Below are 13,076 nucleotides of genomic sequence, written 5' to 3' on the forward strand. Positions count from 1 at the left end.
TGGCACCGCTAGGCGCAAAAGTGAAGAATGATATCAAATTTGTGTCGCTGTTGCACCCCTGCTTCATCCACCACAGTGAACCAGTGGTGCTCAAGTGCTGACCCAAACGTCGTGGGATCAATTGTGGCCGTGACCATCGCATTTCGGTGGAGGCGCCGAAATCCTAGAAGTCCATGTACTGAGCGACGCTAAATAACACCAGAAGAATGAAATTCAATTATTTTGTAAAGGAGAGAAAAGAGAGAACACCTGTATGCATGGCCAGCTGTTCTTATTCTAACTTCAATCTCCTCTTCCTATCACTAGCCGAGCTGGCGCCAGTGCAACAATGCCGTCCTTGCTTCCTCACACTCGGCTACGCTGCGACATTTCTAAACCAGCTGCGCAATCAGTGCTAGAGGCCAGCATTGGCTGTTTCGTGTTGGTCTGTCACAGCCATACAGCGACTTGGTTTGATGATGTGCCAGTGATGCTTCAAGTGGTCGACCTTGGGTGTGGAGATGCGGATAGTTTTCCCAACGATGCAACTTGCGTGGATATTTTTGCAGGGATATTTCCGGTGGGCGGCATTTATTTATTTATTTATTTATTTATTTACAATACAGCTACTCTCCTTCGAGAGCGTGGCAGTTGGGCAATACAGTAATTTTTCACACATACAAAAAAAGGATGTAGACGTAAAAACATGCAAGCATAATAACAGGACATGAGGATCATATAACCATTGAGCAGTACAGAAGTTAAACGTTAATTATGTTATTAATACACAATGTATGCAATAATCACAAGATACAAAGCAAGTTATAGCCATTATACAGAGCTGAAACCATGCCGAAAGGCGATAGAAATAAAATACATGATTGAAGAAAGGAACTTATGTTAGCATTGATATCGTGAGGGAAAACGTAAATGGAACAGTTGTGACAGGAATAGCAAGCACTGAAAGCATACTTTAAAAATAGCTATACTACTGTAAAAGGAACACTGAAAAAGGTGTTGCTTTAACTAACGAACAGCAGATCTGGACCGGTGCGCCTGCATGCGTATAAACTGTTATGCGCGCCCAGTTTTTTCTATCTGTGCAATAAATTCTGATAGCGATTGGGAGTTTGTGATAGTGGCATCAAGTTGGTTCCATTCCGCTATCGCGCGCGGGAAGAACGAGTACTTAAACGTGTCGTTCCTACATGAGTATTCTGACAACGTGCGCGCATGTTTATTGCGAGTTTGCCGAGCCTGTGAAAATGAAAGGTATTTGGATGAATCTATCTTGTAGTTATTTTTTACTAGCTGGAAAAGGAACTTTAAGCGAGCCTGTTTCGCTCTTGTGGACAGTGTTTGTAAACCTGACTGAGTTAAAATATGTGTTGGGGAATCTGTGCGTCTATATTTGTTGTAAATAAATCTTACAGCTTTCCTTTGTATTGCTTCTAGTTTGGTTATATTAGTCAGCGAATACGGAAACCAGACATTGTTTGCATATTCTAAAACTGGTCTTACGAATGATGCGTAAGCTAGCAGCTTCGTTGGCATTGTTGAGAGCGCTAGAGTTCGTTTTAAGAAGAATAGTTTGCGTAGCGTCTTCGAAGTTATATTAGCGATGTGTTTGTCCCATTTGAGATCAGAAGTCAGTGTAACTCCTAGATATTTATGTTCCTCAACTTTATTAAGAAGTGTGTTATTAATGGTGTATGGGAAGTTGGATGGTTTTGTTTTTCTGCTTACGGTCATTATCCCTGATTTTTGTGTCTTTATTTTCATCTGCCATTTAGAGCACCAATTAGCCACGACAGCTAGAGAATCATTAAGCATAATGTGATCGTTGTAATGATTAATTTCTCTATAGATCACACAGTCGTCCGCAAATAGCTTGATGTTGTTAGTGATGTTAGCAGTGATATCATTAATATAGAGCAAGAAAAGCAATCGCCCAAGTACCGAGCCTTGGGGAACGCCGGATGTTACTGCTACTGTGTTAGAAGACATCTGTTCATAGAGTACAAATTGTGACCTGCTAAATAAGAAAGCTTTTATCCAAGCGGAAAGTTCTCCTATTCCGAAAACATTTTCTACTTTAGCTATTAGTTTGCTGTGGCATACACAGTCAAAAGCCTTAGATAGGTCAAGTAGAATTAAGTCAGTTTGACCACGGTTATTAACTGTAATGGCAAGGTCATGAACTAGTTCAGTAAGTTGAGTTACCGTCGAGAAACCACTTCGGGTTACATCAATTCTTATGCAGTTTAGTATGTCGAAATGGTCGCTGAAAAATATTAGATCAAGTATGTTCTCAGTTACTCCCTGCGAGCGAGTGGGCTGCGAAACGACCTGATGAAGACTGAAGGTTAGCATGAGGTCAAATAACACATCCGAAGCTGATGACGTATAGCACATACTATCCCAGTTAATGTCTGGAAGATTAAAATCACCCATGAGTACAACACGTGAACCGTAAGCATGACGTTGCTTGTAATCATGAATTGCACTGATAGAATCGTCACCCGAGTTTGGGCTTCGATAAAGACAACCTAACAATATGCTGGTACCGTCACAAAGTAGTTTACAAAAAAACGCTTCAGCATTTTGTACCTCTGGAAGGGCCACGAAAGAGAGGCCTTTTCTTATCAATAGTGCCACCCTACCACCACGTGTGGGGCGATCGTTTCGGATCACGGAATAGTTTGGTGGGGTAAATTCATGATCTAAAACATCAGGCGTGAGCCACGTTTCGGTGACGGCTGCTAAGTGAGGCTCATAATCGATGATCAAATTTTCAAGAGGTTCAGGCTTATTAATTACGCTTCTAGCATTCACTGTGAGAAGTGTTAGTTCGCCTATTTTGCAGCACGACGAGTAGTGGCTCCCTTTTTTGTTTGGTCGCCGGGTACGTTCGTCGTTCTGGTTACACGGGCTGTTTCTGAGGCAGCTTCCGCGTGTTTTTTCTTAAGCGGAACCTTATCATCCTTTTCGTTGCTCCAGACATAGGCATGATTATTAATATACAGCTTGTCAAAAACTAAGGAAACCTTTTCGTTATTTTCTCGATTTGCCTTCGCACTGTTCCAAAGTTTTCTCCGAATTTCACGTACTCGTTTCGAGAAGTCTTCTCCGATAGATAGGCTTGTGGAACGAAGTTTATGTCCCCGTTTTAATATTGAAAATTTCTCTCTTGAGTCTTGCAGCTTGAGAATTACGGGCCTAGTTTTGTTTGGTTGGGCTCTACCGATGCGATGTATGCATTCAATTGCTGCAGGTTTTAATTCTAGGGTGTCTTCAATTATGCTTTTGTTCACTGCACGTTCAAGTGTCAAGGCAGTCTCGCCTTCTACCTCGGGAAAGCCATATATTATCAGGTTAGCTCGCCTGCTGCGATTCTCTAGATCGTCAATTTTTTCTTGCTTAGATTGTACTACCATTTTCATATTTGCTATTTGTTCTTGACATGAATCCACTTTTTCTTCTAGCCTCGCGAGCGAGTCTAGTTTCTTATCGATTTTAGGTAGGCGGCTTTCCTTTATCTCTTTGATATCTGCGGCGATTTCTTTTAATTTCTGGCTGATGTCAGGGCCTGGGTTCGTCTCAATGTCTCCGCCTAGCAGTAAAAGTTTAAGAGTCGGTACAGCATCAATCACAACAGTACATAGCCATGGGCACGGCAGCACAAGTAAGAAAGGGTCGTTTGAACGGATACACTTTCCATATCGCCTTCTCACCTGTAGGATGAAGACGAGCGGATTGTTAGGTGGTTGCATTCCGTGAGTGCCGCCGTGCCCAATGGTGCCGTCCCTCATTGACTGTGTCATGATGGTGGGACTTGTATATGCCGCGACTTGTCTAGCCGAGTTGCCACATTTTCTAGGGGGCGGCACTGGCTCTGTAAGAATGGTATTTGCAGGTTTCCGTTGCGCTATGACTTTCCTTGCCTCGCTTCGAAAGATTCTGAGGGGCGACACTGGCTATGTCACAACTGTCCACCTTGAACACGCAGCGATGTCATGTCAGCTGGCAACCATCGATCTTGGAGCAGGCGATGTCTGGATAGCAGAGAAAACGGGCCACATGAAGATAAAAATACCGGAACGACGCCTGAGGGTTGAACCGTATCGACACATTTCCTCGGTGTGTCTTTCCCACATATATTTGAAATGTGGATGAGTTCAAATTGTGGTGACCACTAGGACAGTGAGATATCTTGAGTGCAGGATTCATCGTGCATGTTTTCGCTAAAGATAGCATGTCGACATACTGCTGAATTAGCAATGACATACCGTATTTTCTGGTGTATAAGACGCAGTTTTTTTCAAAATTTTTCGGAGGTGCGTCTTATACAACGGTGCGTCTTATACGCACTTTTTTTGGTAGTTTTTTGGGAGAAACTCGTGTTGATGCTCATTAGTCTTTTTTTTTTTAAACCACTAGAGCAGTCCAATGCGAATTATGCATCATAATTATAATAACGAACACTCAACGTGCCGGTACTACAGTTTTAAAACAAAACCAAAGTACATAAAACGGAAAAATTTTAAAAAGTATGTCGTCGTGCGAGTTCTCAGCTCACTGAAGCTGCGCGAGTTTCGGAGGCTGTACCATAGAGAGCTGTACTCAGTGAGTGAAATCGGCGTAAGATGGCGATAGGTGCGCGACGGGTTCGGCGGTTTGGTTCGGATTCGGCCGCTACTGCCGCTACCACCGCTACGCTGTCGTTCAGCGAGTTGGACTAGTCGCCATTTGCAACTTCATTCGTTCGGTTGGTTCGCGCCTTTGTTACCTTCACCTGCAGTATGCCGGCTAAACGGAAAAGTTACACGGCGAAGTTTAAGCTTGCTGCTGTGAAGTATGCAGAGGACTACGGAAACCGGGCAGCGGGCCGTCATTTCGACGTCACGGAGAAGATGGTCCGCACATGGCGACAGTCGACTGCTAAGCTTCAGGCCATGAAGAGTGACGAGAAAGCTGACCGCGGCAAGAAAGCACGATGGCCAGACCTTGAGGGACGTCTGCACTCATGGATACTGGAGCAGCGTGCCCAAGGTAGGGCGATGTCAACGGTGCAGCTGCGTCTCAAAGCGCAGGCGCTAGCTAAGGAGGTGGGCGCCGTTGATTTTGTTGGCGGGCCGTCCTGGTGCTCCAGATTTATGCGCCGCAAAGCGCTGGCGATGAGGGCCCGCACAAGCATGTGCCAGAATCTGCCAGCAGATTTCAAGGACAAGCTTGAAAGATTCCAGGCTTTCGTTAAGAAAGCCATTGAAGATGATGGCATCGGCAACAGCCATATAATAAACATGGACGAGGTGCCACTTACGTTTGACATCCCAATAGAAAGGAGTGTGGCACCGAAAGGTGACAAGTCTGTCACCATCAAAACTACCGGCCACGAAAAAGCGCACTTCACGGTTGTGCTGGCATGTTGCTCCGACGGGCAAAAACTTCCGCCAATGATTATATTCAAGCGGAAGACGATGCCGAAAGAGTCGTTCCCGCCTGGTGTCGTCATAGAAACGAACGTGAAAGGCTGGATGGACGAAGAGATGATGGGCAAGTGGCTTGAAAAATGCTTTTCTAAGCGACCGGACGGTTTTTTTCATGCGAAGAAGGGCCTCCTGGTATTGGATAGCATGCGGGCGCATATAACGGAGCTCACTTTGAAGCGCATCAAGGCAGAAAACTGCACCGCTGCGGTTATCCCAGGCGGGATGACAAAAATGCTTCAGCCGTTGGACATCTCGGTGAACCGCAGTTTCAAGGCTATTCTGCGGCGCCTGTGGGAGTCATGGATGTCCGACGGCGAGCATAGCTATACCGCAACTGGACGCATGAGGCGTGCTTCGTTTCGCGAGGTCGCAAAGTGGGTGCGCGAAGCCTGGTGTGCGGTGTCACAGGCCACCGTAACTGCGGGGTTCCGCAAGGCAGGCCTGCTAGCATCCTCAGCCCCTGGCCTCGACGACGACAACAGCAGCAGCAGCAGCGATTCCGAAGAGGAAACAGAGGAAGTCCCAGCGTCACTGCCGCCAGAGCTCGCTGAACTATTCCAAAGCACGTCGGAGGACGAGGACTTTGAGGGCTTTGAGGAATAAAATGTTTTCCTGCAGTCGTGCGGAACGTTTCAGTGGGTGCGCATTATTTTTTCTCACAAGTTCGGTGTAGTATAAGTTTTCTTACGGACTGGCGCTCAGAAACGTAAGTACGGCATTTTACAATGCTCGCTCAACTGCACGTTATGAAGTTTCTTTGCGGAAAGTGAGTGAATGTAAGTGCGTCTTATACACCGGTGCGTCTTATATATTAATTTTTGCATGAAAACTTGCGAAAACTGGGGGGTGCGTCTTATACAAAGGTGCACTTTATACACCGGAAAATACGGTAACATTATTGGGGTTGTCGAGGAGAACCTTCTTGCACAATGGCGGGACACTGCAGACGGTGTACTCAATCAGGTCGGCGAGCACGGCAACGAACTTGGTTTCTTTGGGTGCCTGCACCGTAGGCGTGCCAAGCACGACAGGAGCCGACAATTCATTTCATGTGCCCTAAGAGCTTAGTGGGTATTACAGAGGGATACTTGGGTCACTATTGTGTAATGTTCACAAAACAAGTAATAAATCAAAACGTGAAAAAAAAAACAGAAATCCATAAAGCACCGGTCGATAGGTTTCGGCTGGTAATGGTAATTCAATGTCACGAAGTTTCAGTGCTGCCTGTACATGGAATGACAGAGGGGCTCTGGCGAAGAGTTGCTCCAGCAGGTCCTTTTCTTCATTCATATAGGTGTGTTCCTACGAGACAACGGACACAATTTACTCACAAACCAGTCAAGTAATTTTACTCAATAGCAGCCAAATTTTTTTCGGTACACAGGTGAGATGTGGCCAAAGAGTGCCAGATAAGCTTCCAAATAGAAACCATTGTTTTCAAAGCGACTTGCCAAATTATAAAGACTGAAAGACATGCACTCACAATCTAGTAGCATAACAAACACATGCAGTGTGTGGTAACAAGCGCAACTTCCTTAATTCAACCTTCGTTGCCTTGGACAAATACATCCGGCTCATCCGCGAATTCACTATTGACATCGCACTGTTACCAAGAAATAATGTTGATAATCTGGCCACACCATACTTCATTAGGGTGATCATTGGAGAGCACCGTGCGTGAACAGCCACAAACATACGATGAAAAAGAACGAAACAGTGCTAACGCACAGGCACATAGTGAGTCTGGCTGTAAAACAATGCGACTAGCTCTGGTAAAAACAACATATTGGTCCGATCGGTAGACGCTAATAAAACTATTCAGTACTTTCTCTTTGTGCGTCTCTACACTGCTTCTAACACAACTGCCAGCTAGCTGCGAAAATTCCCTGAAAGTCGGCTGCCGCGACCTGTTCCAGAAACTTAGTAACTGCCTGCTGGATGGCAGGAACAACATCGAAACACGGACTTTTCAAAATTATTTTTCTTTAATATTTGGGAACAGGACGAAGAGTGCCGTGCTCACGTCAGGCCTGTGCCAGATCTCCGTAAGCTGGGACCAAGCCCTGATTACATACTCACAGAGTCAGGGTACTTTCATTGCGACTCGGTCGTATACACCTTTTCACACAAAGGAAAAAAAAGCCGTCAAGTTGTGCTGCGCGCCCGAACACAAAGGCTGATTTGATTGATTCATTCATTGATTTGTGTGGTTTAACGTCCCAAAACCACCATATGATTATGAGAGACGCCATAGAGGAGGACACCGGAAATTTTGACCACCTGGGGTTCTTTAACGTGCATACAAATCTGAGCACACGGGCCTACAGCATTTTCGCCTCCATCGAAAATGCAGCCACCACAGCCGAGATTCGATCCCGCAACCTGGGTGTCAGCAGCAGAATAGCTTTGCCACTAGACCACCGCGGTGGGGTGAATGCAAAACCTGAAGTCGCAGTTTCTTCAGTGCATTTTTCGGGGATGTGGGGGGTCACGCCAACTTGCGCAGCCCGAAAGAACTATGGCTGCACCCACGAAGCCATTTTTGAAAACATCTATGCACGTTTTGAAGTTTTCACGACAGTGAGTCGCCATATTGAAATGGGTGCCATCTAATGGCGACGTTTGGCAAAATCACTATCTAGTATTGCGCTTACTCAAACCGGCGCGTTATACATTGGTGTGAGATCCCTGCTAAAGACCGTGTTTGCCAACTTTTCCCTTGCTTAGACTGTTTAGATATTGTCGTACCCACTGACTGATACGCCGCTGTCTAAACAGTTCAGCAGCATGCATTTGCGCTAGCTACACAAGAATGAGCTCTGCTTTTGCAAACGACAGTGCTTCGTCATCGGTAGTAGTAGCATTAGGTGCAGCTTCTTCAGCGATTTGCGCACAGACGAAATCGCACTATACCTAGAGCAGCAGAGTGCGTGGCTGTGGTCGCTGTTGTCTGCAGCTGCTACTTCCCATTAGCTACCAAAGCTTATGCTCACGCCTGAATTATAGCGAAAAGGTTCATGCGATAAACCATGTTATGTATCATTACACCATCGGTATTTACATATTTTTTGCAGAAAACGGCAGCCAAAGCAGCTAGCTGGGCACTCTATACAAGTGTGGCTCTATACAAGTGTACCTTTTCTTTCGGTATTCAAGATGCAACACAGGAATGTTGTTCTTGTCGGTTTTCTTGCCATCAACAAAGTGGCGTGTACAAAGGCATGATGATAGCGACACACGGAGGATATCTCAATTTGCTCACGACACCCACTGCTTCCGTAATTCAGGTGCCGCCTGAAAGCGATTCAGCGCGAACAGATCACACCGGCACTCATCGCACAATGTACTGTGCTGCAGACACCAAGTCAGCCACATTGTTCCTTTTGCACCAATTGCACGACACAGTGATGGCCAGATGGTCTGATCTTCGAGTATGCACACTTTCCTGCCACGACAGTCACTTTTTATCGGAGAGAAGCGCCTGTTACATGTACTACATCAAAACGTGCCAATGGTACAAGTACGACAAGTGCAGCCCAAGGCGCGATGGCAACACTGAGAACATACCCTTGATCCCTGCAAATCACAGATTCGAGAGTGCTCCTGTGAAAACGTGTATAGGTTACGTGCGACCCTTCAGAAATTCGTAGACCCTCTCTCCGATCACATCTATAACTACAGCACTTTAATATGCATGACGATAGTTACAGCGCGAGAACAGAGCGACAACACAGAGACAAGAAGGACACGAGCGCTACCTTCCAACTGAGTTTATTGCGCAGAGCGCGAAAATATATACAGGAGACAGTGAACAATGTGACAAAAACCATATGGCGCAAAGAGCAAAACATGAGTAAGGGAAAAAACAAAAGCAGAGAAAAAGGCAAAGAAAAGTCTATAAGAAAATGAAACAGAAAAGCAAAGGCAATATAACTATATAGCGCACCAAAACCTTCAAGGAACATTAGTTCCTTCTCAGACAGAGACACGGAAGGCTTGCTAATGCAAGACACCTGTTCGCGTGCCATCTGCCCGGCCTCGACAACGACTTGGGTGCGCTCATTCTTGTGCTTGTACAGTGTCACTGTGTCCTTGAAAAGGGGCACACAGTTGCGTTCAGTGCAGTGTTGAGCAAGAAAACCATCTTTCCTGTTTCTAACATTGTTAGTGTGTTCTCTCAGTCGATCGTTCAGACACCTTCCGGTCATTCCGACATAACAAGCACCGCATGAAAAGGGGGTCCTATAGACAACTTTCCGGGAGCATGCCGCATACCTGCTTCTATGCCAAACTCAACATTCCGTTGATGACTGCATTTTCAGAGGGTTTGTAGATTTGGTCAGGCTGATTAACTTGAACGGTGCAGAGAACAGGACACGAACTCCAACTCGTTTTCCGATTTTCATGAGCCTGTGGGATATCTGGTGTTTGTATGGAATCACGGCCATCCTTTCACGCTCTGTATTGGTGTTGCTCGGATCCTGTTGCTGCCACTGCTCTGCCTTATTAGTCCGCAGGATAGTCTCAGCAACAGAAGTGATAAACGCCTCAGAGAAACCCGAAGCCTTAAGCCGGGAAACCTGAGCTTTGAAGCTCGCAGAAATGTTGTGGACGCACGACCTATTTAAGGCATTCTCAAGACAGGTTCGTGCTATGCCTCGCTTAACTACCTTGCTGTGAGCAGAAGAAAAAGAAAGTAAATGTTTCTGTGCACGTGGTTCATAACACCAACAGATGTGCTGTGAGCTAAAAAAACAGTCTTAAATCGAAAAAGCATAACTTATCATTCTCGGGCATTTCATGTGTCAACACGAGAGGCTTTAAACAATCTTCAAACACACCTATCGTTTGAGCCGCAATCGAGTGGAACATAGAAGAGTTACAATTTAGAAGAACCAAGAAATCATCCACGAATCTGAATACTTTGACGACATGCGAGCCCTCTAACGTTTTTGCAGTTTATTGCCCATTTTTGCCAATAGTAGATCACTGAGTAGAGGTGCTATGCATGAGTCGATTGAAACACATTTTTTTTGCAGATAAATGCAATCACTCCATTGAACGAAAGTAGAGGTAAGGTACAGCAAAACCAGGTCAAGGAAATCTCGAGCACTGATGCTCCCGGGAAGTTGTTTATAGGACCCCCCTTTCATGCGGTGCTTGTTATGTCAAAGTGACCGGAAGGTGTCTGAACGATCGACTGAGAGAACACACTAACAATGTTAGAAACGGGAAAGATGGTTTTCTTGCTCAGCAATGCACTGAGAGCAACTGTGTGCCCCTTTTCAATTACACAGCGATGCTGTACAAGCACAAAGATGAGCGCACCTGAGTCATCGTCGACGCCACGCAGATAGCACGCGAACAGGTGTCTTGCATTAGCAAGCCCTCCATGTCTCTGTCCGAGAAGAAACTAAGGTTCCTCGAAGGTTTTGGCACGCGCAAGTAGTTATATTACCTTTACTTTTCTGTTTCATTTTCTTATAGACTTTCTTTTGCCTTTTCTGTGCTTTTGTTTTTTCCCTTACTCATGTTTTGCTCTTTGTGCCATATGGTCTTTGTCACATGGTTTACTGTCTCTTCTATATATTTTCGCGCTCTGCGCAATAAACTCAGTTGGAAGTTAGCGCTTGTGTCCTTCCTGTCCTTCTTGTCTCTGTGTCGCCAAACTGTTCTCGCGCTATAACTATCGTCATGCCATACCAACTAGCCCGAGCTGCCACACTTTTAATATGCAGCAGATTCAAAGATAATCCGTTTGGTTTCACAGCTTTTTGAACGAAAGCTTAAATTAAAGTAACTTATGAAATCGCTCCTCGAGTGATGACGATGTCCAAGCAGTTTATTATTTCCATGTTGCAGTCCGTGTCTTACTCTGTATCTTGAACAACTCTTTGCATATGCAATGTCTAATATCGATAAGTGTAAAGCATCCTGGAAGTGGAGCGCTTTGGTACGCCAGTTGATTTGGAATTATAGTGTAATGTCGCACTCAGCAATACAGTAGACTCCTTTTAAACAAAACCTGAAGGGACCAGGAAAATGTGTTTCCTTTAAGAGGAGTTTCTTTTACTGAGAGATAAACAGGGGTATAATATTCATCTATGAAACCAAACATGTTAGTGGCAGTTATTTCATTTAAGCAGCAATTTAATTTAAGAGAGTTTAATTTAATAGGAATCTACTGTAGGTGCATGCTTTGCCCCGTGCAACAGCTTTCCCCCGACTCCCAGTCTTGAATCCAAAACTTGCTTTTTAATAATGTTAGCATTCAATTCCACTTTCCTTGCAATGTTTTCACATTGCAAGGAAGGTGGAAAATTGCTTCCTTGCCATGTTTTATGCCATGGCTGTGGCTTCACACGTTATCTATAATTGGGTGAAACATAGGGAGCAATATAGTAGCCAAGACATTTTTCCTGCTACAACATATTTAAAGAACTAGTCAAATTGGTGCAAGTAGCCAGACCCAGCATCTATGGCGGTACCGGCTTCTGTGGTCACTGTTCGAATCTCGCCGCTTTAACTGCCTTAGCAGAGGCGCAGGCGTAGCAGACGAACACAAGTCCTAAGATGGAAAAGGCCTTACGATGGCTCATGGACATGTGAAGAAACGGTTTGTGTTTCAAGAAATGGTGTGCGCACGCATCTACAGATGCTCTGTTGTGATGCGGAGAGCCGGGTCACTCGGGAAGCAATGAAATGCTTTCGATGGGACTAATCTGTTTCGGGACATGCCGTTAGATATGCACTCCCCACCACCTCCCCCTTTTTTTATTTTGCTTCTCAGCAAGTTGAGATTTCAATCGTAGAATAAATTTTGATGAAACGTAGAGATTGTTTCCACGACAGCAGCACAGACTGTAATCAGTCTGTTTACGTGACCCGGCCTTGTCTTTTGAAAATTACATAAAAATGTTTTGACAATTCCAAGTACGTTAGTAAAGACTACGAAACATGGCCAGAAGATAGTCCATAGACAGCACATAGACAAGTACGATCTGTCTGCTGACTTGCATGACACAAGGTAAACAAAAACCTGCCCGACCGCACCCGTTCGTGCTACGCGAACGATGCCTCCCCCCCCCCCCCCCTCCTTCACGCGACGACAGCTCTCGCAAGTTTTCAAACGCACATAAAACATATGAAGTGCGGGGCGACGTTAAAGTTTTTAACTTTATACTAAGCATGATGGCAATGACAAAAATATGCTTAAAGTGACCATATAAATGTTATCCCAATAAAATTGCACATTTTTACACTGCTTCAAATAGAGGAGAAAGCTGTGGAATGACCATCTATTCACCTCAATGGAAAGCACAACAAGAACTCTCCTTTCAATTGTGTTTACCATCACTCCAGTGAGCTCACCCAGAATCCATGGTGTCGCTCGAAGCTTCAGAGTTGCTACTGCTAGGTGCTGCCTCAGCTGCTCCTTCTTCAGTTGCGTCAGCATGTTCCTGCAAAACAGTTCACACAACATCAAAGCAGAGCTGCAGAGTAATCTGGTCTGATTGATTGAAGCATGGCTGTTATTGAGAAAAGATTAGGCCACTGAAAACAAAACACAGCAGTATCTATATAGGCTGCCAGATGTAGCAACGA

At 45.1% G+C, this 13,076-nt stretch overlaps 1 protein-coding gene across 6 annotated transcripts in view; it reads right to left on the reverse strand.

Annotated features, from left to right (window-relative positions):
- Positions 1 to 553: 553 nt before the first annotated feature.
- Positions 554 to 13,076, reverse strand: part of LOC119178673 (uncharacterized) — a 135,138-nt gene continuing 122,615 nt past the window's right edge. For all 6 annotated transcript variants that reach the window (XM_075869487.1, XM_075869478.1, XM_075869475.1 and 3 more), the window contains 2 exons: positions 12,843 to 12,931; positions 554 to 6,773 (listed from right to left, as the gene is read on the reverse strand). In XM_075869487.1, coding sequence (XP_075725602.1) covers positions 6,758 to 6,773; positions 12,843 to 12,931 — 105 coding nt within the window. In that variant the 3' untranslated portion in view covers positions 554 to 6,757. The remainder of the gene's footprint in view (positions 6,774 to 12,842; positions 12,932 to 13,076) is intronic.

This window comes from Rhipicephalus microplus, chromosome 1 (assembly GCF_043290135.1).
Source record: "Rhipicephalus microplus isolate Deutch F79 chromosome 1, USDA_Rmic, whole genome shotgun sequence".
In the NCBI taxonomy this organism is placed as follows: Eukaryota; Metazoa; Arthropoda; class Arachnida; order Ixodida; family Ixodidae; genus Rhipicephalus; species Rhipicephalus microplus.